Here is a 27,522-nt window from a genome sequence, read left to right as displayed (position 1 = left end):
TCCTTCTGGAAACCACCTGACAAATAATTTTTAAATTGAAGAACTCTGAATAAACATCTGTTATCATGCACCTTGATTACTGTTCTTCAATTTAGATGTTAACGTCTCAACTCCTCCCATTAAGAGACAGATGCAGAGTAACCTATGAGCAAGCACTGAGCACGCTCCTAGGCTGCACGCTAAGTCGAACTGGGCCAAAGGTTAAGCAATCAGTAGATTTCCCAGCTTGAGCTGAACAGTGGTATTCTTTGTTTTGATGATCTTTTGAGAGGCAAAACAGCAAGTGTCATTGAGAAAAGAACAAGGAGGTTCTTACACCACATAGTGAATGTGTCTTCTGCAATAGGAATGCAAACCTACTGTACTGCTCTAACGGAAAATAGTAGAGTTGCTTGCAGCACTGGATTTTTTTTTATATATGAAATGCATATAGAGTTATATTTATTTGAACTGATAAGTGCTTTTCCTAAGTGATGTAAAGAGTGCTTACGCCCTTAAAAATGACTCTCGGAGCTGGTGGAGAGCTCTACATTCAGACTGGGTTCATTCCTGTCCACATCGCTTTCGCTCAGTTTAGAAATCAGTAAACCCCGCCCTGGTCTCTGGTAACGGAATTGGACTGCACCATTAGCAAAGATGGATCTGCAAGCAGAATAATCAAGGACAATAACTTTGCATCTCCACTGCAGCTATTTCTTGCCCTTTTAACTTGTGTATAGGTTACTTGCAAGAGTTGCAAGTTTTCTCTTAATGGTGCTGTTCATTTTAACTTTCTTAATGCTTATTAATTTGATCTTTATCATGCTATGTGAGGTGCTGCTGGAAGTTTTGCCCCTTTAAAATGTAGATTTACTATATACACCGTGGGCATATCCTAGCAGAGTTGATGTGTGCGTTGGTTGCCGCTTTAGTTGCCAGTGGCCTTCAGTTTGTGAATGTATCGTGGCATGTTCCTGTAACAGCTGAGGCATGGCATGCTTGTAGGGAGAACCATCTCAGCAGCTGCCTCCCTCTATTCTGATCCCCTGCAATGTTTGCAAACCAGTCTGCAACACTAAAAATGCAACTATGCTAGCTGGTTTTCAGTACTGAACGAAGTAAAAACCCAGAAAACCCATAACTGCTTGAAAGTAATCTCAATTTTTCACTCGATATTTTGATAGGTCAAAGGCCTAATTCTGTGAGGAGCTGAGCACCTCCCCCAGTTCCTTTGAACTGTAGTGAAAGATAAGGGCATTCAGCCGCTCACAGAGCTGAACCCTAATTAAAGCACTGTGTTTACAACAGAGTTTTAAATTGAAAGTCTTTTTCATTCCATGTTGTAATATTAAGGTACTGTCTGTTGCTTTCTATAAATTATTGTAATAATTACAACAGAGAACTTCTGAACTTAGTTTGTTACTTGCTGCTACTTTGTCTAGCATGTTCTTCAAATTAGAATATTCTCACTACTTCTCCTTTGTCTACAAAGAAATTGGGAATGTACATTAGTACATAGAAGTAACTTGTTTTTCCCAAATTTCAGTGTCTAAATTTATAAAGGTTGGGTCTGAATCCTTATTTAAGCATCTGCATAAGTTTCCAGGGTTGTCCATTGCTTCTGAAAAACCATCATCTTCTGTCAGTTACATGGTTTTATGTTAGGTGCTCAGCAGCTCTGAAAATTGATCTGTATCATAAGATAGCAAAAGGTGGATTCAGATGCCTTGCTTTAGACATTTAGGCCAGATACACAGCCATTACCCTTTTACTAGCATAAGTGATCGGAAACTGGTCTATACCCGTAACAGGACAGAAGTTCAGCACGCAAAACCAGTCTATACCCCTAACGAGGCAAAAATTTGGAACACACAGACTGGTTTAAAAATGGTGAAATCCAGTCTAAGATTTGCCCCCCACCCCACCAAGGCATAAACTCTGCTCCTAATGGAAAGCCACGTAACTTAGGTCGATTGCACCTCAAGCTTTTTGAACGTCTGTACATGGCCCCCAGGGTTCCAGTCCTCTCGGCATTCACTTGAAGAGCATCATCCATGCAAGTAGTTTTGATGATTTCAAAGAGACTACCCAGGAAAGTTGCATGCAGCCAAATTATTTGTAAAATTAGGGGGGTTTATATGTAAAGATTTTATCCGTAACTTACACTGTAGATTAAAGGAAAGCAAAACAGTAGTAGTAACTGTAACCAAATGAAGTAAATCAGCACATACTAACATAAAGCAAAAAATGTAAGAAGTCTTGTATTGACTGCATTCGTTTATGAATTCTGTAGTGTCTGGGGTAGCTTCTTTTGTCTTTGATATTACAGTGAAACAAACTCCTTTTTTATATTACACCTTTGTGTTTATTTTTAACATCATCTTCCTCTTTCTTTTAATAGGGAATTCAGAAGTTGGCTAGTCAATACTTAAAGAAGGATTGGCTTGGAATAAAACCTGATGAGCGAAGTGATTATAGGTAATTTAATGATTCGGGGTTTTAAATAGCTCTCCTTTCATTACCAATCTGTGTAATTATTCTGTCTCACAATGAAGAACCTTCTCTTCTGCAATTGAAATGTAATTGTATTTTGCCTCACCATTTCCAGATGACACGAAGCTTTGTTTATCTGAAGTCCTGAAATAGTTTTAAATTGACAAATGAAGTACTTTTATAGTCTAAAGGGGATGAGGAGCAAATATAAACCAACTTGCAAAACCGCTGCCCAGACATTTAATGGCTTTGTGACGGGTCGTGTATTTTTATTGTACAGGTTTAATTTGATGGGTAAGGAAATGGTAGGAAACTAAAGTGATGTTTGAGGTTAGTATATGTCATACATAAGAGCAAGGTCCAACAAGAGAAAATGTGTTTATGAAATGAGTTGTATCAGTAAGGAAGATGAATTATAACGTCAAAGCAGCCATGGTTCAGTTCCACAGAGTCCATTCCCACTTGAATAGAACCTCCTGAATATTTGATATTTTTTAATATGTTTTTATATGGGCTTTATAATAATCCTAAGTGTTCCTATCCTCAGAAGGCCAAATAGACTTGTTTGGAACACCCGAAATTGCGAATCTTGTTTTAAATAAGAACAAATTTGTATTTATTGGATTATCTTTTAGATTTTCAGCTTGTCCTGGTCAACCCCAGTGTGAGCAAGACAAGCACAAGTTCAATATTTAAACATAAATGCATACTGAATATAGTGCAAATACCCCTTGGACATCTGCCTGCTCCCCAAGTCCCCATGTTGCTGCCTTTCTCCTTTTGTGCATCTGCTCTTTGCCACTCCTCCACATTTCCCAGGTCTTTCCCTTACTTGCCTGTCTGTAGTGGTCACACACCTTGATTTCTCCTTGCTGGGCTTTGCCACGCTCTGCATTGCCAGACAGTAGGGGTGGGGACCAACTTCATATTAACTTGCCCATCTTGGATTGTGATGGTGGTGGAGGCTAGTCCTGCTAAGTTCACCAAGGGCTACACAGCTGTCCTATTCCAAGGCCCTGGCTCCAGGACTGGTAGTGCAGATGCACTGGTACTGTGGGTGGTTGCTACAACTGCCACCTCCAGCACAAGAGGCACAGTGGCCTCTAGCAGCTGTTGGATGAAACTGCGGGCTGCTTCAGCACAATTGCTGAGTCCTGTGGCCGTTTACATGATTGCAAAGTTGCTCATGATCATGTTAGGTGTTGGCAGTGCTGCATATGCCTACAGAAATTACTTTATTTTTCAAATTAATAATGTCCTTTACCTCTTAGTTTATCAGGGATTCCTTCATGTATTGTAGTAGATCCAATTAAATGCATTTTGAACAAGTTAAGAGTCGTAAAACAGACAATAGAGGGTAAGTCTTGAGTTTTTATAGAACTCCCATTTTAAATTTTTATAGACCTGGAATGACTTGGCAGATCAGCAGAAAGGATTCTGTTTCTTCAGTTGTATAAAAATCTGATTTTTTTTTTTTTTTCTTGTGGAGCTTAAGGCTGAAACAGATTGCTTGCTGTATGGTGAGCTATTGTGACCATATATATATATATCAATCAGAATGTTTTTTGCTGCCCTAGTTTTTAGAAACCACAATGAAGTGTTAAACCAGAGATTTTTTCATAGACTTTCAGCATGAAGGTGGATTTTTTTGGTTACTGCTACTCCTGTAAAACAATGCCAACATTGCTGTGTTAATGATTAGTAGTAGTAAAAGTAAAAATATTCTGTTCTCCCTTTACTCCTTCCTGTAACCTTTGGGTGTCTTGATTTTTAGGAGCATGTACTCCGTTTGGAAATCATTTCTAGAAGGCACAATGCAGGTGGCCCAATCCCGGCTCAATATCTGTGAAAACTATAAAAACTTAATTTCTGAACCTGCCAGGACAGTAAGATGCTTCAAGGAACAGCAACTGAGAAAGGTATCATCACTGTTTTCCCCTTTGTACTCTTCATTTAGAGTAATGGTCTTTTCATCTTCAGCCACACTCAACCTTCTGCGGTCTTTCCTGCCCAAGCACAGGGGACCTGGACCTGATGATCTCGAGGGGTCCCTTCCAGCCGCTAACACTTTTGCATGATTTGTAGTGCGGTAGAAATAACTTTACAGGTTCTACCTAGCCTTCCACCTTTTCTTATGCATTCTTTGTGCACTGTACTAGTTTGTTTTGAACCAGTTATTCATGTCACTGGGCTGAATTTTCCAGAATGAAATTCTGGTTTTAATAGCATTAAATTCCAAAAGGGAGTTGCACACTAAAGAACGTAAAACACAATTTGCAAACCTAATTTCATGCTTTTGAGTTGGGCAGAATCGGTTCTGTGATTGCATGAATATACTAGAAGTAACCTGTTTTGGAAAAGGTGTTGATTTTTTCCAGATTTGAGCTTGTGGTAAATAGGCTTTGCTTTTTAAATCATCACGCATTTTAAATCTGAAGGAATGCCACGTGTAGTCTCTAAATATGTGGAAAGGGAGAGATGGCTCATCTATATCCTGAAAAGTATCTCCCACAGCTGTCTAGGAGTCCAGCATCAGAGAAAGTCTGGCATTAATTGTTACTGCACAGCTGTTACAACTGAGGGAGAAATTAAATTTAAAACAAATTTTTTAGTTTATTACACTATAAGTAATTTGTCTTGGAATAGGCATTGAAAATGGTTTAATGTTGGACTCTGCTTTTTAAGAACTACAGTAAAACATTTGAATACACGGTTGTTCATAAAAGGCTGAATGTGTTTTTGTGTTTGAGTGGGTTTTGTATTATGAAAGGGAGCTTTTTACAGATTTCAGTGGAGCTGGGGGATGATACTGTAGTTTGAGTAACATTTTAAGGAGAGTACACAATTCAAATCCCAGTGTTGCACTGAACAAATTGGGAGGGTTTTCTTAAAGACCGTTTTTGTCTGTAATAATACACAGCTCAACTAAAGCAAAGCTTTTTTGAGGGCAGGGCTAGAGTATAAGGTGATGCTGAGGAAGTGGTGTTTGAACACACATTGCAGCTGAGCAAAATACTGCTGCTAGCTCAAAAAGTTGGTTAACAAAGTATTGTCGCTTCAGAGGAAAAAGAACGGTAAGCTCTTTCTTTGTTTTGTTCTGTAGCAAACAATTAGATAGCCATTGTCAGGTTTAATTTAGCAATATAAGACTGAAAGGTAATTGAGTCCATTCACTGGCAGCAGTTTTGTCTCAAAAGGCACTCATTATGGCCACATGTCCTGACCGCAGCCACAAAGTACCCATTAAATTCCCCCCCCCCCCCGTATGCTATAGGAAGCGAGCAAGAGAAACAAGGTACCATCACTTGTAGAAGTGAAATAAAATGCATCCAGATGCCCTTAGGAAGTGCATCATGCTACGCATTCCAGACCAGCGGTGCTCAACTTGTTAGGGTCAGCTTTTTTATCCCAGTTAAAACCACTGTTCTGCCACCTCAGTGATTTGCCTCGGTGAGTCTCAGCTGGGATGTTGCTTCCCCCAGGTACAAGTGCCCCATGCTCCTTGTTCACAGCCAGACCAGGGAGGTAGCTGGGACTGCCCCCCAGACTGCCACTCCTCCCCATTCTCTTCTTCCCACAGGTGTAGCATAGACACAACTTCCAGCCAGTGGTTTGCTGTGCTAAGGCTGTGTGGCTTCCAGCTGTGCCTGTGCTGCAGCCATGGGGTGGGAGGTAAACAAAGCTTGTAGTTGCCCAGGCCCAACCTAAAAGCTGTGCCCACACCACAGCCAGGGAGCACAGGTGGGGAGAAGTGGTGGTGGCATGGGTGCAGCTCTCAGCTGCCCAGCCCTGATGCAAACACAGGTAAAGCCCCCCACTGCCCGCATCAGACTGGATCCCGGTTGTTCCAACACATGGCTTGCGAAGGTTGCCGGCCATTTGGCTTAAATAGAATTTCTGTTTGAAATGGCAACTTTTTCTAAACTCATTACTGATGAAGTGGCATTTAAGATGAGGTGCTCCCAACTCTCCGTAGCCGTGACCCTGCAGCCCCGACTTCTTCTTTTCTTTTTTAGACTTGTTCATGATAAGTTGGAGCAGTTCTTGGCAATTTTAAATACAAGTTACTTTGCAAAATATAACAATCAGAAAGTGGAGTGTAGAACAGGGGTTGGCAACTTTTTTGGTCAGAGTGCCAAAAACACCTTCAACTTCCACTTGTAAGATGTTGGTATGCCAGGGGCTGGTGGCAAGGAAGCCACCAGCCCCTGGCAGCCCAATCCTTGTTGTTTCCATGTAGCCCCAGTACCTTCCCTGCCATCCACCCAGAAGCACACGTGCCAAGCAAAATACCTTCGAGTGTCACACTCTGGCACCCGTGCCAGGAGGTTGCCTACCCCAGCTGTAGAAAACTGAAAGGGCATATGGGTATAAAAGGCACTGCTGTGGTGAGACTGGAGTAGGGACGTGTGTTTCCAACTTGAAGCAAAATTTTGCATATTTGAAATGACACTGTAACTAGAACTTTTCATCTAACAGGATATAGTTAGTTTGGTTGATTTCATGAAAACCCTTGGCATGATGGTCTCGGATGCCGACTGCGTGACTGTCGAGACATCTGAGAGAGAACACCAATAATACAATCTTTACATTCCCTTATGCATCTTCCAGGCCGCTTCAAAGAACTTCTCCAGGATTCCTGAAAAATGAAGTTAAAAAATGTATTAAAATCAGAAAAAAAAAAAAAAAAGTAAAAACTTTGTAGCCCTAATCCTTCCCACCAAACCCCCCACCCAAAAACAGTTTTAAAGCACTTCCACCTGTGTGGTTTTACTAAGAAAAAAAAAAAGTGGACGGAGGTTAAAACTGTCAATTTTAACTTATTTTGATTTAAGCAGTTGCAGTCAAGGTGCTCATGTAAGGCTCTAGGGACCAAATCACTTCGTAGTATTGCAGTGAAACCCCAGGAACATTAAAGTAACTATTAGGAACTCTGCCAACCTAGTCCTTTCTACTGCTCTGTATCTTTTCACTGGTTCAATATTCTCACACTGAGCATTTCCCAAAGTCCTTATCAGACTTATGCTACTCCTGTATTTTCTCACATGCCAGTTTCCCCAAATAAGATAGGCCCCTTGATTTTGAAAAGGCAGATTGAAGAAGATTTTTTCCCAAAGTTGTGCCTGCCTAGAGCAGGGACTACACCTAATCTTCACTTTGCTTACCCTCCCTTTCCTGCTTAACGAAACACTGAAACCCGATCTGTTGCTGAAGAGTGGTCCACATGGGTGAGACTATGATTTTTAAAAAGAGCTGAAAAGAGCCTCCAGGGCTATGGAATAGGAGGAGAGAGAGAGACCAGGAGTAGCTGTCAGGCTGAAGAATTTCTCAAAGAGATTGGCTTGGTTAGTGGAATATCAAAGGTATTATAAAGGAATTAACCCCTGTGGTGCGAAGACCAATGAGCCATTAAGTCAACTAATTCCTTTAGCTGCCGGAATAGAAATGCCACTGCTGGTGCCTGGTAGACAAATGTGTCAATTTTGGAGGGCTGATTTTGGGGGAGAATTTGAGTGCGGTATGTATGTAAATACAGTCTGCCCTATACTTTGTTGGTCTGCAAATGTGTGGCAGGATTTTCATATGAATTGAGAGAAAGTTTTGTATTTCTTTTAGCCAGGAGGAAGTCTCAGATTGTTTAGTGTGAGCTGGACTTCTTTTCCTGAAAAGAGAAATTAAAAATCTGTTTTCATGCTGTCAAAATGCTGCAGTTTTTTGAAGAAAGCATTGTATATAACTTGGGATTTGTGTGACTGCTGACAATTTCTATTGCATCAATAAACTTTTTTCCCCCTGCACCTGCATGTACTATAGACATTAGCCTGCAAGTAAATTCACTTTCAAAGCACTGCAAGGGAAAGCTGCCATGATTAGAGGGACAGAGAGGGAAACAGAAAAATGACAGTAGGATAAAAGTGCCTTTTAACCTTAAAGTCCTGTATCCAAATACAATTTTTAACAAAACATTTGGAAGAGTGTATAGGTCACTTTGGAATATGTTTTTAAATGGTTACTGGAAACTGTTTTGTCCCCACTTATGTGAAATAAAACTTCAATGTTACTTCACTGTACTATAACACTTATGAAGGGAAGTATATACTACACTTATGAAGGGAAGTATATACTTACACAATGGACTGTTGTGAAAACGGAAATGTAGAAATAATTCGAATGCAAAAAATGAAAAATACATTTTAAGCTTGTTTAAATACAGTATTAAGGCATTAATTCAGATCTTTATTTTTTAAGTATTCAAAGAATGACGTGTGTATAATCAGCTGTAATCTCATGTATGTGTGGTACTTTTATTTTCTTGTGGGATGGTGTATATAAGAACTGAAATAATTGAAAAGACCCTAATTGACGTCTGGGAACCTGAACCTGAATCTGTGTATATTGTATTATTTCTGTGCAAAAATTTCGTAGCCCAGATTTGAACAGTTACAGATTTCATAAACCTGATTCACTAAGCACAGTATAATTCTGGCCAGTGATGATTCATATTCATTCTGATGGATGGGGAAGGGATTTTTTTTTTATTTGGTTTAATAATTTTTTTCCTGCTCTTTCTCCAGACTCTGTTCTGGCCAATTAATATGTACATTATGAATCTGATTATATCCTGTTCATGAAAACAGATGTAGTTATTCTCACGTCTGTATTAACAGATGTGAATTAATGTTAGAGAATGTAGCCTTTGTGCTTGGCACTAATTTCTGATGCAGAAGCTCTTTACATGCAACTTAAAGGAGAAAAAACATTTTAAGTAGTAGTTAGCAACTCTTTCATGGATTCAGAGAGAGTTTTTAATTTTATGGGGGAAAAGGGAATTTCCAAATTTTGCAGGTGTTTACTACTATGTTTTGTGCTAACATTTAGAAGGAAGTTGCTGTACTGTGTTTTCTAGTAGACAGGAAATTGCATCCACTGTATATTCTGCACTGGCTCTTATGGCTAAACACTTTTATATTACTGTGTGTAATTGAAATAAAAGTTAGTTGCTTTTTAAGCAAGGATGCATGGTGAGGGTGTTAAATGTCTTTCAATGACCATTTTAAAGTTCAGATTGTATGCAACAGTTGCTTAAACTTAGTTTAGCTCCATCTTTTGGGTGCTCATTCCTAGTCGGGTGTGCTTGCTGTGATGTCTAAAACTGCAAAAATGAAAGTTCCATTCTTATTTTCTTGCAAGGCCCCCCCCAGTCTGTAAGTCATCTTCTATATCCCCTCTACCCAGATGCCAAAGTGTGTTTGGATTATTGTAACTAAATGTCCCATGAAGCGTTTTCAGATCTTACATGTCTAACCTTTACATGTCGAGTTTAGTTAATTTAAAAGTTAAAGAGTCGTTGAGATTAACAAAAAAGAAAAAGTAGGAGAACGTTAGTTCTTTGTTCTGGTTAAGTTAAGAAAGAATGGACCATTGGTTGACCTGGAGATATTTTGAGAGCATGTAGCTATATGCAAGATTTAATAAACAGTGATAATAATTATATTATTAATTGGATGTAAAAAAAATAATGCTGCTTTTTCACATTCTGTTTGCAGTGTGTGGACCAGTTGACAAAGATTCAAGCTGAATTACATGAGACAGTAAAAGATTTAGCTAAGGGCAAAAAGAAGTATTTTGAGACTGAACAGATGGCTCAAGCAGTGCGGGAAAAAGCTGATATCGAGGCCAAGTATGTTTTTTTTTAATAACATATCTCTAAATCATTATATGGCTCTAAAACAACTTTGTACCAAAATTAATGATTGTACTTGATTTATTATTTTTTTTAGGAGTGGGATCAATTCTGAAATAAGCTCTATTTCAAGTTTGTTTCTCTTTTATGTCATCTATTTTCTTTATCAATTCACGAATATATCTTCCTTGATATTTGAGTATTTTTTGTGTTTAATTGGAAATGGAGAACTTAAATATTTTTCCATGTTATTTAAGGTTTTGTATCACTGTTAATCATTACGATGAAAGTACTTTTTCAAACGTATTGGTTTGAAACGGGAAGCATTAGTAAAATATATACCAGCCTAGAGAATAAGAAAAAGCACACAATTATTAGGATGTACTCTTACAGCTAGTCTCATAAATCATGAGAGTTGTAAATTACTTTTGTCATATACTAATTTCCAGTATAGCTTATCTATTCTAAGTAAACTCATCCTTTAAGTATACCCTGTCTGATGGATTTGTACTTTCTGGCCCCTCCTTGCAAATGGAGCACTGGGCCAAACCTGCTGCCCTCAAAACTCTGAGGATTATCCGTGTGGAGCCCTACTCGTGGTGTATATATGTACTACCTATATACACATGTGCTGTGTATATATACCATGTTTTTGCTGGATCATTCCAGAACATGATAATCATCACTGTGTGAGACTTCCCGTTTGGGGCTCTGCCTTATGGGTAGAAGAAAGAAGTGATATCACTACCACCCCCTACTTGTCTGGTATCTGTCAAGTGGAGGGCAGAACATCTTATTTTGATTCGGAATGCATCTTTTCTTTGGTTTAGTTCTGTGCTCGAGTATTATTAATCATTCAGTTATTTGTATGATGGTTGTGCGTGGAAGATGGGGCTGATTTGTCCTAGGCCAGGCCTGTCCAACTGGCAGTCTAGGTGCTGCATGTAACCCACTAAGGGTTAATGTGCAGGACCTGGACTTCTACCCAGCTGCCCACACTTTTCTGTCCAGCTACTGTTGGCCTCCTTCCCGTCAACTTTCACTTCTTCCCTCTACCTCAAAGGGTGGGGGTGACAGCTCACAGCACTGGAGGAGCCTGTGGCCTGGTGCAACCGGGGGATGGCGGGGAGCTGTCCACATGCATAGAGTAGGGTGGGGATTAGGGATGTGAAGGGTTAAATTATGAATTGTTTAACAGATAAGTGTGTTGATAACCAGTTAGCTTAGTGGTTATCCTTTAATTCGTGGCCAGCACAGTCTAGTAGGGAAGGGGGGAAGGGAAGCCATGCCATGGCCCGGGGAGGAATTGGAAGGCAGCAGGGCAGGCAGGAGGAAGGAAGGGGTAGGAGAGCAGGGTGAAGGAGACTAGTGCCTGTAGCTTAGGAAGAAAACAGGAGCAGCCTAATGACTTGTCAGTTAAGCAGTTAGCTGCTCATTCACAGGTGCTCCCTTGCTGCAGAGCAGGATGTTTAGCAGACACCAGATCTTGGTATCTGCAGTGCGTGAAAGTTGTTCTGTGGGACGGATGTGTGGATGGCATATGTGTTTGAAGTGTGAGACTTCATGGTTCAAAAAGCCCACGTGGTTCTAGCTGAAGTAACTAACATGACTACTTTGGCTTGGCTTTTTTCATAGGCTCATAGAAAAGGGACCTCAAGAAAACATCTGATGTAGCTGCCTCCTCAAGGCAGGCTTATCCCTAAGTAAAGCATCCCAGACATGTGTCTGTCCAATCTACTCTTAAAAATGGGATGGGGATTCCACAACCTCTCCATGTACCCCACTTCAACGCTTGCCCACCCTCAGAGTCAGAAAATTCATTCTGGTCAACAATCTAAATATTCCTCTGCATTGCTTCTTGTCTCATCCCCAGTGGCTATGGAGAATAGTCTAAAGAAGTGGTGCTCAGCCTCTAGCTCATGATGAGGCCATGTCATCCAGCCCATCCACAGGTCTCCCCATGGGTCCAGAAATTTGGCAGTGGGGGGAGCAGTGGCATTGCTGCATACCTGCTACAAAATTTCCGGACGTGGAGGGAGCCCCGCAACAGAGATGATGTGGCCCTGTGCACTGGATTGTGCCAGCACGTGGTGCAGCTGGCATGCTGAATCACGACTCTGCAGCTGATCAGAATTGGGTTGGCGCACAGCCAGATTTGGTGCGGTCCTCCAATTGCATGCTCAATTGCACCCTGTGAATGGGATCAGGCCTGCAGGCCTGGGAAATTCAACACCACTGGTGCAGAGAGCTCCAGATCAGAGTCTGTGCCGTGATCACATTTTTCTGACATAAGGTGCCTAAAATTCTCTTCTTCCAGATGTGTCAACTTTGGTGCAATCAAATTTTTGAGGCTTGTAGCTTTTTGTGCTGCTTTGCCAGCTGTGGCTTCTCTATGTCTTGTTCTTTGGAATCTCGCCCTGAATTGAGACAAAGAGCTTTTGTGTTTCCGTTTTAGGTGTGGGTCTGTCTTGTTTTTTCTCACTCTGCATTGTAACTTTATCATGTTTTTTTTAAATTTTGAGACGTACCCCAAACTTGTTATCTAAGGAGAAGAAAAGTGCATATGTGTGATCTTTAAAAGGAGATATATGCTGTCATTGTGGTTATTCAGAGTGTTGTAAAACAACATTCACGCGCCCACTCTGTTTGGAGCATTATCTCCAGGTCATGTATGTTTAAGGGGTGTTTTTTCTTTTCCGTTTTCAAAAACATGTTGTTCTTTCCACACGGGTTAGGAATTGGAAAGATCTGGAGCTGCTCACATGAAACTGGCTTGAGTGAGAGGGGGTCTAGTTTCACCACTGCTTCAAAAGGTCAAAAATGTTGAGCGGGGGGGAGTTTGGCCTCATTTCTCACGGGTATTGTAAAGATCAAAATAACTCTTTTCTCTCTGCTGGTGCACAGAAGCTGGCTTTTGCAGGCTGGTAAAATACAGCTTGTAATAGGTTTACGCAAATAGTTGGTCCTGTGTATACAGTGGTATTTTTCCTTAGGGTATTAATAGAACATTTTATAATGGGTGTGAGTAGAGTATAAACACCATTAAATTGCTTGAGTTTTACTGATATGGCTTTGCAGCTTTTCAGGTGCATCTTTTGGCTTTTTTGTTTTCTTCATAGTCACCAGAAATATCCGTAGTGACAGTTTTGGATTAAGGCTACAAACTGTTTAAATAGCTTTACACAACGAACAGCCTAAATATAGACTACAAATGTTAGAAGCAGGAAAAAATGTAAAACGCTTTATTTGCCACCAGCTAAGAGATTGCAGTCTTCTGTATTCATACTAAATCTTGCAGAAACCACAGCTTGGACCAGTCTGCTTCTCTAGTAAATTCAAAGAGACCTTGCTGACAAATATTCCCTTGGATATTTTTTGTGACGTGTTATTATATTAATCTAGTCAGTTCTGAGCACAGTGAGGGCATAGTTCAGAGGTATCTCAGTGGATCCAAGGATTCTCCAATTTTGCAGTCAGAGCTGGGGGAAATGAAAGTCATCCCTCTATTAAGCTAACCTAGCTTTAAATGAGTCATTCAGCCTAGAGCCTGTGACATTTCTCGCAGAAGCCTCTTTTTTTCCCCCATTAAATTCTTTTTGTGGGGGGATTCCAGCGACTGAGGTTGTGGGGAGAAGTTGCGCAAAAATGATGCTTCTGCAGAGCTGGAGAGGGATTTCAGGATCCAAGACCATCTGAGCAGATGTCAGGCATCCATACAGGTTGTCTAGCCTATAGCAAATCACTCAAATTTATGTGAGATTGGAAGCCAGTTTCCTACTCTTCCCACAGGGTCCAATATTCCCATACACAGTGTTCCTGTTCCTGCCCTTTCCTTCTCTCTTGCCAGCTCTATCGTGTGTTTTACTTGGAAGGGAGCTTTGTGGACAGAGTTGGCAGCTCCAACCCAGTATTTCCTTGTCTGTCACTTAAAACAGGACACCTATCGTGCCATAAGATCTTGCCAGACAAAGATTTTATTTAAGGCAGTAAAGAATGCCTTTGGTGGAATCACTTTTGTATTATTCTCTTAACATAAGAAGTGTCATGCTGGGTCAGACCAGTGGTCCATCGAGCCCCATATTCTGTCTCCACCAGTGGCAGAAATGGATGCTATTGAACTGGGTATCCCTATAGAGTGATCTGTCCCCACTTCAGTACCCTTCCTGGCCTCCAAAGTTATTGGTATAGAGATACCAGAGGAAACATCGCCATCTATTCTGTTCAATAGCCACTAACAGATCCATGAATGTATCCAGTCCCTTTCTGTACCTGGCTATGTTACCTGCCTCCACCATCTCCTTTTCTTGTTAACTGTAAACCTGTCACCTACTAATGTCCTAGTCCTAGAAATCTGTGCTTTATTGCCCAACAGTCAGCATTTACATTTTGGCTTTCTGTCGTAATTGTGTGTCACCAAGTTTATCATTTTTCTTTAGAATGAGCTTAGGCTAGGTCTATACTAGAAAAAAGTTTGCCAGTATGGCTCCATCAGCAAACAAGCTTAAATGGACAAAAACAAGTGTTTTTGCTGATATAAGCAGTTCCCTTAACATAATAAGATATAGCAGCAAAAGCATTTATATCGGTAGTAGTGCTTCTACATCAAGACTTTGGCTGACATAAAAATGTCATAAGCATCTCACCAGCGATATACAGCAGTCAAAGTTTTGAGTGCTTGACCTGGCTTTAGTGGGGAAACAGTATTGTAACTTCAGTATTAAATTAGGGTGCTTGTATATTTAGTGCTAGAAGTAATATGGTTATATCATAGCATCATCATCAAATACCTGAAGTCTGTGTTGAGGAAGTTTATAGATTACATTTTGGAGAGTATTCTTAAGAGTAAGACGTCTTAATGAAGTTGTTTGAGCCTGGAATAATTTTGTCCATTGAAAGATGACACCACTAAAGTACTTTTGGTACTATTTTGTGAATACTGGGGACTAGTCATTTAAATTTTTTTTGTTATTCCTTTTCAAGTGCCAGGTTCTTACATAGCATTTATGAGTGTCTGTTGTTCATGAAGGAAGTTGAAACATTAGACAAGATTTACAAGGATTGTGTGATATTGATTGCACCAAAAATCTGTTTGGGGCTCTTCAAAATGCATCTTTTTGCAGAAATGTTTGATCTTAGTTGAAACTGTTATTTGTGTTTTGTGTTCCACAAGGACTTTCTATTGCATATGATATCATTAATTAATCATACATTGCAGAACTCAAGTTTTCATGATGTTAGCTAAGTTTCATTCTTTACTGTGACTAAATGCCATGTTCATTATATAAAACATACCTGCATTCTGTCTTTAACAGCTAATGTGGAAAAACCTTAATTTTCACCTCTTCATCCAAATGTCAAAATTAGGTTTGAGCCTGCTTTAAAACATTTCTCCAAGTGATCAGACTGTGCCCTTACCTGAGCTTAACTGCATTGCTCTCCCATTAGAAGACCAGTAGCTCCAATTTTCAGTACTGTCTGTCAGACAGAAGGCTTTCAAATCCATTCGCTATCAAGTAATAAAAGCATTTCTTGTGTTCCTGCTGCCACCAGGGCTTCCTGCCATATTTCATTCAGTCTATACAGAATGAATACAGTATTTCAGAACAGGCAGTGAAGGTTCAAAATGATGTAAATGGACATTTTGTGCCCAAAAGCTTGCCCAGCATCTCTCTCAGCTAAGCAGTTGGTCTAAGAAACAAAATCACAAAAAAACCCTTCCCTCTCAGTGTAAATGAGCTCATTTCTATCTTGCAGTCACTGCCTAGATTTCCAGAAACTTACTTCTGTGTATAAAAAAGCCATCTTGAGCTCCCCAAACAATTGTTATGTTATCTTACTACATTTTAATTGCTGTTTTTAAAGACTGAAATCCAAAAAGCCAGAGAGCCTATTTGTATGCCATACCATTTAGAGACGTCTAAGATACAAATCTGTTCCGTTGATTTTTATTACAGGTCCAAACTTAGTCTTTTTCAGTCAAGGATAAGCTTACAGAAGGCAAGTGTGAAGGTAAGTTTAAGAATAATTGAGCTATAATGTAAAATGATAATAGGTATTGTTACTTTCATGGGACATATAACAAATTTAGAGATGCTTTGTGTTCATAAGGCACAGTATCTTTAGAATAACTGATCAGCTGGAGCAGAATGTAGAACAAGGTACAATTAATTTGGGCAGAAACATTTGTCTAATGAAAGAGGTATAATTTAAATGTAAACTATGTATGAGCAGATATTACAAATACTCACTATAAAAAAAAAAAAAGTCAAGCCATTAAAAAAAAATCATTATTTTTAAATCTTTGTTCATGATATAAAATCATGCTTGATTTTTAATTACTTAACCATCCTTTTTGCATTAAAAATCAACTGCCTCTTTATATTTCCTTTTCTGGATATAGTTAAAAGCACGACGATCCGAGTGTAATTCAAAGGCTATACATGCAAGAAATGATTACCTTCTCACTTTAGCAGCTGCTAATGCACACCAAGATCGCTATTATCAGACAGACTTAATGAACATTATGAAGGTAAGGGAGCTAATTTAGTTTGATTTACTTAAATTTTTTCCTGATTGGCGGTTGGACTGGAGGGGGAGACAAGATACAAAGATATAAATCTTGTTTTCATGAGCCATGGCAGCACTAGTCTCTTTTTTATTCCAAAATACCATGTGCTTGGAAATGTGTGTGGCTGTGTACCAAATAGCAGACAATGACAGTAAGCAATTACCGTTTCAGTTCTTTGTATTCTGATGAGGTTTTTGCAGCTAAGGAATTTGTTCGTTAGAGCAAAGTTTTTATAGTTACCAAGTTCAGTGAAGCAAAATGATTTATAAGTGTTTAATTTGCAACAGCAACTTTTGTAGTATGGTTTAGACCTAGTCACTTGGTCAGAACATGAATTTTCAGTGTATGTAGGGGCAAAGTGTTACTATAAATTAGCTGGTGTCAAACTCCTACGTACTTTAGCCAGCATAGCAAATCAGCATTGCAGCACTCCTAGGAACTTAGCTAATGATGTCAATTTGATAGATACCTCACAAGAAATGACATACATGAAGAGGTTTTAATAGAATTATTTCTATTCTAGAATTATTTGTATTCAAAGCATCCACGCCAGAAGATAGGCAGGTGATCCAGGCTGACCTGGACAAGCTCAGCAAATGGGCAGACGAGAACCTGATGGTGTTTAACACCGAAAAATGCAAGGTTCTCCACCTTGGGAGGAAAAACCTGCAGCACCCTTATAGGCTCGGCAGTGCTACGTTGGTTAGCACTACAGAAGAAAGAGACTTGGGGGTCACCATTGACCACAAGATGAACATGAGCCTGCAATGCGATGCTGCGGCTAGTAAAGCGACAAAAACGCTGGCTTGCATTCATAGATGCTTCTCGAGCAAATCCCGGGACGTCATTCTCCCCTTGTACTCGGCCTTGGTGAGGCCGCAGCTGGAGTACTGCATCCAGTTTTGGGCTCCACAATTCAAAAAGGATGTGGAGAAGCTTGAGAGAGTCCAGAGGAGAGCCACGCGCATGATCAGAGGTCAGGAAAACAGATCTTACGATGATAGCCTGAGAGCCATGGGACTCTTTAGCCTGGAAAAGCGCAGGCTCAGGGGTGATCTGATGGCCACCTATAAGTTTATCAGGGGTGACCACCAGGATCTGGGGGAACGTGTGTTCACCAGAGCGCCCCAAGGGATGATGAGATCAAACGGTCACAAACTCCTGCAAGACCGTTTCAGGCTGGACATAAGGAAGAATTTCTTTACTGTCCGAGCCCCCAAGGTCTGGAACAGCCTGCCATCGGAGGTGGTTCAAGCACCTACATTGAACACCTTCAAGAGTAAATTGGATACTTACCTTGCTGGGATCCTATGACCCCAGCTGACTTCCTGCCCCTGGGGCGGGGGGCTGGACTCGATGATCTCCCGAGGTCCCTTCCAGCCCTGATGTCTATGAAATCTAGTCTTTTCAATAATATCCCATATAGATAACTTAAATATGCAGTTTTCTTTTAATACAAAAAGGATAATGCTGGAGGAATTGCTCAGTCGTTTGTTTTTAAACTCATTCATACTTTCTTGATACAGTCTCTGCTGTGTTTCATGCTGCCTGTATTATTGAAAGGCAGTGGGCATGTGTACACGTGGCTATGCAGCAATGTTTGTACTGTGCCATGTTTTAGCACTTGCTTGGGGGAAGTACTAAAATACAGCACAGTCGCTACCCGTACTGCAGCGTATGGGCGGCTCACAGTTAGATTCACTGGCTATGTCGCTTTATCTGTGCAACAGCTAGGAAGCACGCTGCTACAGCGACGTAGCTGGCGATCACATGTAGACCCAGGTGATCACGTCACTATAGCACCGCCGTCCTGTGACATAGCATGTCGCTGTAAGGCAGTGTGTAGACATACCACGTAAGTACAATTCAGGTTTCTTTAGCTGCATGCATTGATATATTCTAGCATCTCAAAACTGATTGGTTATCAGCAGAACTTTTCCAGTTATTCAAATCATTATGCAGGCAAAAATTATGCTGTTTTTCAAATGTAATGTAAAATTACCTTCCTGAAGATGTATTGTGCTCTTGTATACTAATACAATCTATCTGCAGACTATTGAAAACTTAATGCAAGGATGGTATAATGCAATTACATCTCTGCATCATGGATGTACATTTATGGCGGGGAGCAGGGGGAAATGCATTAGTCTGAAAAGATATTCAAAACCAGGTCTGGGACAGACTCATTTGGGTAATCCCACTGTAGTTCACCTAACACAAATTAAGGCATCCTACACACAGTGCTTTAAACAAACTGCAAGTCACTTTATGAATTGCTGAACCCAGTATCTGAGGAACAGTTCATGCGTGACTAAATCAAAGGCAGTAGATAAAAATTGAGTGATAAAAATTGCCTATATAATCCATTACCATAGCTGATATTGAAGACTGCAGGTAGAGACAGAATAACTAGATCTGATTGTGCTTGATTAGAAGCGCTTGCTGCTCTTTGGATTTTAAAGTCTACAAATATATAGGAAATCAAAAATTGTTACTGGCTTAAATTGCAAAGGCTAGTATGTAAGCTCTATGTCTGAACTGGCAATCTCAGTATTTTTATTCAGATCAGCTTTATTCCTGAACTCTACCATTTATCTTATTTAAAATATAAACTCTTTGAAGCAAGGACTTTGCCTTTTTGTATCTATACCTATAGATGGATAGATATGCACACAACTAGAACGTTATTACCAGAGTGCAAGTTTTGCTTTGTATTACGAATTCAGTACAGGGTAATTTAAATATTGTCTTTATAATGCTAAAATAGCTTTCTTACTAGAGTAAAAAAACCCCCACATTTAGTGAATAAGGTGATTATCGTGGATTTAATGTGTTTATTTGTTAACCAGGGAAATAAACATGTTTCTAAACAAGTGGGAAGGGAGTATATAAAATAAGAGCTCTCTCTTTTTTTTTTTTGCAAATGGGTTTCTTTTGTAGCTAGGACAGTTCAGTGCAGCCCATACTCTCTGTTGCAATTGTGCCCTGGCTGTACATTTCAAAGAATTTACAGTGCATGCTTAACATGTGGATTTTTGTAGGGCTATTTGAATTCAGTCTGCTCAATAATGATGCAAAGGAGTGTAATTCAATATTCATAATGATCAGGAATTTGGAGGTTAGAGCTGTCCTTGCCTCTGAATAGTGTAATTTGATGTACTACAAAATGTTATTGTTTTACGCCCCTTGCCCCCACCCACAGCCCCTTCCCCTTCAGTCCTGCCGGAGGGGGCCCGGCTGCCCAGGCTATGGGGCCGGGAACCCAGGTCCATGATCATCTGCCCCCAACAGAAAGCAGTGGCTGCTGTAGCAGAGCAGAGCATGAAGCCAGCTCCCCACCCCGCTGCCTGCCTGCTATGGGCTCAGGCGGAAGGGGGCAGCTCCCTGCCGCAGCGTGCGCTCCCAGGGGGAACCTGTGCCTCCCAGATCTGTGTGCAGGGCAGGGGTGGTGCTGGTGCATGCTGCAGGCTTGAGCTGCTGCCCTCCCCCAGGGCCTCCACAGCCCAGCAGAGCAGGGCCATGGAGGACAGCTGCTGGCCTGCCAGTGCTTACAGTGGCAAGTAGCTTTCCTACATGTCCGTGTTCTGCTGGGTTGCGGAGGCCCTGGGGGAGGGCAGCAAGGCAGGAGCTGAAGCCTGCAGTGGGCAGCCCACCCCATGCACAGATCTGGGGGTGGGCAGGTTCCCCCTGCTCCCCTGGGAGTTTTGTGCAGTGGCAGGGAGCCATCCCCATGCCCCAGGCAAGTCTCCCACGGCGCCGGCCTGCTCCCCACCGGGGGCCTGCAGTCATGCATTGTGGCTCCAGGCCCCAAACTCCACACACACTGCCTGGCAGGGCAGCAGCCCCAGCCCTGGCCCTGCCCAACTCCCTCCCCACTCCCTGTGGGGCCTCAGTTCCCCCCTGCCCCTTCACTTTCCTGCTGGAGCTGCTCTCCAGGCTGCCTGGGGCCACGTGCTTATATAGCTATTTGTGCTTCAGACTAAGGGAAGCACCCCACATTCTTGAAGTGGGTCAAGTACCCTCAAGGACTATTCGGCCTGTGTTTCCCAGGAGGCACAGGGCCAGAATCAGTCCAGACCCTGGGTGGTGGCACCCTTAACCCCAGGCTAGTGGGTGTACTCCAGGAAGGGAGTCGGCCAGATGCGAGGCGCCCCCAGGGAGGCACTTGGAGCCTGGAAGGTGGTCGGACACAGTGAGGTGGGTGGCTCAGCTCAGGAGCACCCCCTACTGGCCTGCTACACACACCTGCTTACTATAAGGTAGATACATAACTAGTCTCATTATCATGCTAAATGAGTAGTGATCAATGGTTCCATGTCTGCTCGGGAGCAGATATTGCATGGAGCTCTCTTGACAACTGTTGTTTAGTATCTTCATTAATGATTTGGCAAATGAGATTAAGTGCATGCTTAGCAAACGTGCAGATAGCAACAGGTTAGGTGCAGTTACAGACACTGGTGGGTAGGGCTAGGTTCCAGAATGACCTTGGTAAACTAGAAAAATGAGCTCGGATTAATCAAATTAAATTGAGTAAGGACAAATGAATAGTTCTGTATGCTGGAGAAGACTGTTCCGTGTAGAAATAGACTGGGTAATGGCTGGCCAGGCTGCAGTGCTTCGGAGAAGGACCTATGGGTTTCAGCTAAATAGTATTATTTTATTATAACCTAAATATGAAGTGTACTCTTGTTTGGGGGGGGGGGAGTCCAGTAGCATACTGGGCTGTATTAACAGGAATGTCACTTCCAATTCAAGGGAAGCGATTCTTCCACTCTGTTTGGTAGTGGTGAGCCCTCACCTGGAGTACTGTGTCCAGTTTTGGACCCCTCACTTCAAAGGAAAACATGGACAAAAGAAGAAGAGTTCAGTGGAGAGTGACAAATTTGATTTGATTAGAGGCCTGGGAAACATGTCTTAGGAGCAGGGATCTTGGTTTTCTCTGATTTAAAAAAATCCCCCATTTTCCGTTAAAAAAAAAGTAACCCCAAAACCACATTTTTCCCTGATTAAAATGAAGCGGTGAAATGGTGACTACAGTGAAACGGTGCATTGGTGTCTGGGTATGTACAAGTTCGTTTTGTTCTAATACCTGCTGTTTGTGATGTCAGATTAGTCAGACTGAAATGTTTTTCAGAGATTCCTATAATGCATTAAAGGCTCCAGCAAGATATATTTCTTAACTTCAGCATTCTCTCCCAAGTGTCCTTGAGCAAACTGGTTGTGTGTCCAACATTTCTGAAAGTGGAATCATTGAATGTACATGTGAACCCACAAATGATGATGTCTTTAAGTATCCTGAAATAATATTTCAGAACAGGTTCCTTTTTCAGTACTCATTGCCTATCCTCCCCCAAATGTACAGCATCCGTGTGATCTTATCATTTTGTTTTTACTACTGTCCCCAATAAACTTGATTCTGTGCAAGTACTGGCCCAAAGTGAATGCACAGTTCTTTGGGTAGATGTGATATCTTTTATTAGGCCAGCTAAATAGTTGGAAAAAAGTTCTTTGCAAGGTTTCGAGCACAAACACCTTTCTTCAGGCAATGGGATTAGAAGGTTTGTGCCCAAAGGCTTGCAAAGAACTTTTTTCCTGACTATGTAGCTGGTCTAATAAAAGATATCACATCTACCCAAAGAACTTTGCCTACCTATGTCCTTAGACCAACACACCTACAACCAATGACCCAAAATGACTGTGCTGTCCTACCTGTCATGGGAACTTAAAAACTAAAAAAGACAGAAGTAGGGAAAGCTATATCTCCCCAGCTATAATAGCTGCTGGTTGCAGTGACAGAGCAGTAAATGTAATCCTTGCCATTTCAAGTACTACTTAATAGATCTGTGCACAGTAGGAACCAGCTATCCATTTCTTCCTACGTTTTGATTATTGATTATGGAGATGTGATATTTGTCCTATTGTCCTTTGTCAGCTGGATATTCATGTAAGTTTTATAGGTTTGGTCTTATAATCATTTCAGTTTGCTGAGACCTCCTATTTGCATGCATTTCCTTTAGGTCAGTTTACTTCATAAATAAAAGACAGTGTTCAAGGTTATTTCCTACAGCAGGCACAGTTGTTGCAAATATCTTTTTGTACCATTCGCCGCCACTGGCTTCTCTTCTGTAGCTTCTCTCTTCCTCCCACCCTTGCTTTTTGTTTCTGAAGGGAGGTATTTGCAGGTGAAGCAGTCCTTCATTTTCTCTCCCTGTTCTGTCCTTGAAAGTTTGCAGACAAGAGTTGCAGGATTTTGGGCAGTGAACCCTTTCCAACCCTTCACTTGCACCCATCCTTCATATATGCCCCATGCTGGATTCCTGCTTCTGTCATTGCCGTAGCTCTGATGTTCCCAGGCTGTTTCACCAAGAGTGAGGGAGTGAACCGAATGCTGAAGCATATAGGAGGAGTACCTTCATGAAAAGTCTTTGTTTCTCTAGGAGAAAAAGGTGTAAGCTGATAGAAATAAATTGTATTTTACCTCCTGGAGAGGCTTTAAAAATGTGTCGGTTTATGTAGTGCAGACATGGCTAGTGGAGAAGTAGAGGTCTTGGCTGCAGCTTATAGTATAGCTTTATACTACCTGCTTATAGTCCCATCTGTCTTAGGGTTCAACTTCATGAAGATAAAAGGTGTTTTTAGTGCATGGTAAAATCCTTCTGTAGATGGAGCTGTTTGTAGTATGTCATTGGTTAAATGATAGTGACCATAGTGAGGGACCAAGAGTTTACCCCCTGCCCCTTAGCCTGTGTTAAAACACAAATTGCTGTCTTCTTTAGGGCCATTAACTTGGAAGTTGGCGTACAACCTTTATTCCATTTGAAAAAGAAAATCAGACGTATAATTAGCTTGGAATCTAGGCAACTACAGAAAAGTGTTCTGCTCTTGGACTTTTCTCTTGAACCTTGAAGGTGGGTAACTTCTGTGCTATTTGAGAATGGAGTCCAGTGAATCACTTCTTCATTGCATCCAAGAGTGACTTGTGAGAGATCTCCAGGATGATGATGGTCAGATGCTGTTGGTACAACTGTAGGAACCAGTTTTTATAGATTCAAAGTTGACCATGCTGCTGATATTTTTTTTCTTTTTTCTTTTCAGAGAGAATATTTTTGTATTTATCCAAGTATTCCCATATAGGGTCAGCATTCATGTGTGGTATTATGCTAGAAGTACGTAAGAGCCAAGAAGGGAAGCTGACCTTGCCTGTGCTGAATGAAGTGCGGAAAGCAGGCAACTAGCTTGTGTGATAAAAACTAAAATCACTAGTTTTCAACAATGGAAAGCCCCAGTTGTGTATTTTTGATAAGTCCTGAAGCAGGCCTAAAATAGCTTATCCCTATGCCTTTTGTTCCTTGTTAGGAGGGGCTCTTTAGGGAAACTTTTCCTTGATAAATTAACTGTAAGCTATAAGGCACCCCAAGACAGCAGAGGCTTCACCCCAAATACTGTTCACCATATCAATACACAGTAAGTGTCTGCCCACTTAAGCATTTTCCTAGCCAAGTTTCCAATCTGCATTGCTTGTGGAAAGTAACATGGATAGTTTGCATTGAAAGCGCTGCCTCCTTTAATATGCTGATGATAAAAGAAAAAGATTTGAGCAGAAATCATAAAGATTAGATGTTTGTTGTTTCAAGTGTAAATGAAAAACCAGGTGGTCTATTAGACACCCAGGCAAAGCCCCAAAATAAACTCTCTCCCTTAAGCTATATTAGCTGCAAAAGCACAACACAGGCATAGAAGCTTTTCATAGATTTCATAGACATTCGGGCTGGAAGGGACCTTGGAAGATCATCGAGTCCAGCCCCCCGCCCCAGGGGCAGGAAGTCGCCTGGGGTCACAGGATCCCAGCAAGATAAACATCAACATTTCTTTTGAAGGCGTTCAGTGTAGGTGCTTGAACCACTTCCGCTGGCAGACTGTTCCAGACCTTGGGGGCTCGGACAGTAAAGAAATTCTTCCTTATGCCTAGCCCGAAACGGTGTTGGAGGAGTTTATAAGCATTCGACCTCGTCATCCCTTGGGGCGCTTTTGAATGGGGCAGGTAGCCCAAAATAACAGGAGCATTTAGAAAGGCTTTAAAATGTTTAAATACCAAATATTATAAATCAGTGCATTTTCAGCTACAACTGTATTGTCTCTAACCATGAATTAAAGAATGGCATTTTTGTGTGCTTTATGTGGGGAAAGTTTAATCTTCAGGCTTTATTAAAAGCAAAACAGCTGAGCTTGGTTTTTTTTTGCAATAAAGCTTATAAGCATGGGAAAAATTCACCAGTTGCCCATTTTGATTCCATTGCTGGTTTTTCAAATGCAGTGTCATCTTTTATGCTCTTTCCCTACTCTATTTGTTCTGAAAATTAGAACAGAGATATAAAGATGGTCCCTGTTAAGGGTAGTATTGCTTTGGAATGTATCGGTATGGATTTGACTAAAAAGCCATCTATTAGATGTAACATTTACACTTGTTCCCTAGAAGAGCTACAGTTTCCAAGTAGTTTATCCAAATCGACACTTTACAAACAAAAAGTGGCCTGAAAATATTTGTTGATAATTATTCATGCGTAAGGACTTGTAGCTTATACACAAGTTACAAAGACTGCATTTCTCTTCCTGTACATAAGGAACTGTTTCATGTGTTCTCGCTTTAATCAGCTTGTTTCCAGCATAAGAATTTGTACTGTCTATATGGGAGAAATAGTTGCCAAATTATCATTTGACAGTGCAGTCACTTGATGCCTGACTTGTTTGGCAGGGACGCGACCAGTCTGTTGTACTAAGTGCTGATTACTGCTGACTTCATTTGGAGTTGATACAGGAGATCTCTGTGCAATTGCAGTTGTGGTGACCTTGCAGTGTATGCAGCTAGTTCTTCCTTTCCTGACGAATGTGCTGGTTGGTTCTTGTTTTAGTGTTGAAACAGTTTTCTATAGTCAATCAACTGTACAAGTAGTATGTAGTTGATTAAAATAAATACAGTACATATGCTGAATGCCCCCTTTTTATTTCCTACCTATGCTCTTTTATATCTTGAACTACAATAGTAGCTTTTCTACTTGGAATGTCAGTAAGACAGACATCTTTAACATGGCAGTTTGATGTGTAATTTTACAAGTTTTAACACATTTTTAAGCAGGTTGTGATTTTTATATTTATTTGTTCAATTTGCATAATGTGTCTTTCAGATTCTCTAGGTGCATGTCTAAGTTGACAGGGACAATTTGCAAAAATAAATCAGTAAAAGCACAAAAAAGCTTAAGCACGCAGTAGGATTTGAATGCTAGTCAGTCTATCTTATTAATTATGCATACTTCTTTGTTACTGTAATGCCCAGAGGCACAAAGAGACACGATGTTTATACTAGGCATTATATGGACATGCAATAGTTCCAGCCTTGAAGAGATTTCTGCATCCACTTATTACCTTTTGTCTTTAATTCACTAACAAAAGGAAGGGGAGCTCTTAAAGGAGAGGGAACATGGCAATAATAGTGACGTGAGCATTTGTATATATGGTTCTTAATCGCTGAATAGCTTCAGTTGCTGTACAAATGCTTTTTTAAAAAAAATGTGCACCAGAATTTAAGATTCATAGGATATTTTAAAATAAATCTCTGTCCATATGTGTTATCATCAGTGTGAAGTTAATGCAAATTGATGACTGCCCAGTGCACCTGAGTCTGCAGAAAGCTATATACACTAGGTTGTTTGTCTTCGTGGGTTATCAGTAGGGAAGGCTGACTGATGAGCCTATTATTAGTATTATTATTATTACTATTCTTTCTTATTTGTTTATTTATTTTTAAGGAAAATGTTTCGTGTCCTAGGTCAAATTAGCCAGATCAGGTCCAAATCCATTTGAATCATTCAAGAACTGTGTGTGGCCCTGCTGCCGGCAAGCATCCTCCACCTGTGCCTGGGGCTTCAGATACTTCCAAATCCGTTGGTGGGCATCCTGTGTGCAGGTCCAAGCCCGGAGGCTTGGGGTTCAGATGCCCTTGAGTTTTACTTGCCCTCAGCCCTGTGTCTGCAGGAGCAAGCTAGGAAGGAGTCTCCCATTTCCAAAAAGTTGGCATGTAGCCGAGATCGTCCCACTGGAAACTGGCCAGTGGGAAGCTAACTGTGAGGCTGTCATAGGGAGTCCTGTCCTCAAGCAGACAAGGGTGCACCCTCCACTACACACTGCCATTTTAATTGTATTACCTTAGTTAAGATATTTCCCCTGCCACCATCGTGGGCATGGTATTCCCCCTGCCTAGGAGATATATAGCGTCAAACTAATTTATTGTAACAGGTGGTGGCAGAAGTTGGGGTGAAGGGCCAGTGGTATACCCAGTCGTTTTTAGTAGATAACAAAATAAGGAGCAGATTTTTTTTAAACCCCTGTCTCATCAAATTTAGAACAATCTCTGCATTGAAGGAAGAGAAAGGAAAGGAAGGATGCCAGAACCAAAAATATTAACTGTGCACTCTCTCTTTCTTTCCCGGTTGCTAAAACTTCCATCATGTGAGCTCAAGTCAGAACCTCAGACTTTGCCCATTGTCAACTTCTACAGTGCAGTTAGGGTTAAGGGTTTTTTTCTTCTTTTTTGGGGGAGAGTACAGATTTTTAAAAATATAAGCAATATAGATCAGATTAAATTTAATATTAAAATAAATATCAAGGCTACCACACAGCTCAAAATAGTTTGGGGAGGTCACAGTTACTGAGAGGGAAGAGACTGGGAAATACCAGCTCGTTTAAATCTGATGTGCCCCCTTATGTGGATCCTTAGTTCCTGAACAACTCAAATAGCAGCAGC

General features: G+C 40.9%; 1 protein-coding gene across 4 annotated transcripts in view; it reads left to right on the top strand.

Moving 5' to 3' along the window:
• Positions 1-27,522, top strand: part of FCHSD2 (FCH and double SH3 domains 2) — a 247,700-nt gene that overhangs the window by 128,744 nt on the left and 91,434 nt on the right. For all 4 annotated transcript variants that reach the window (XM_090030771.1, XM_090030773.1, XM_090030772.1 and 1 more), the window contains exons 4-8: positions 2,381-2,457; positions 4,247-4,391; positions 10,020-10,153; positions 16,111-16,165; positions 16,557-16,685. In XM_090030771.1, coding sequence (XP_089886897.1) covers positions 2,381-2,457; positions 4,247-4,391; positions 10,020-10,153; positions 16,111-16,165; positions 16,557-16,685 — 540 coding nt within the window. The remainder of the gene's footprint in view (positions 1-2,380; positions 2,458-4,246; positions 4,392-10,019; positions 10,154-16,110; positions 16,166-16,556; positions 16,686-27,522) is intronic.

This window comes from Crocodylus siamensis, chromosome 1, assembly GCF_052110815.1.
Source record: "Crocodylus siamensis isolate JL-2025a chromosome 1, ASM5211081v1, whole genome shotgun sequence".
Classification (NCBI taxonomy): domain Eukaryota; kingdom Metazoa; phylum Chordata; order Crocodylia; family Crocodylidae; genus Crocodylus; species Crocodylus siamensis.
This window is presented reverse-complemented; position numbering and strand designations above follow the sequence as displayed.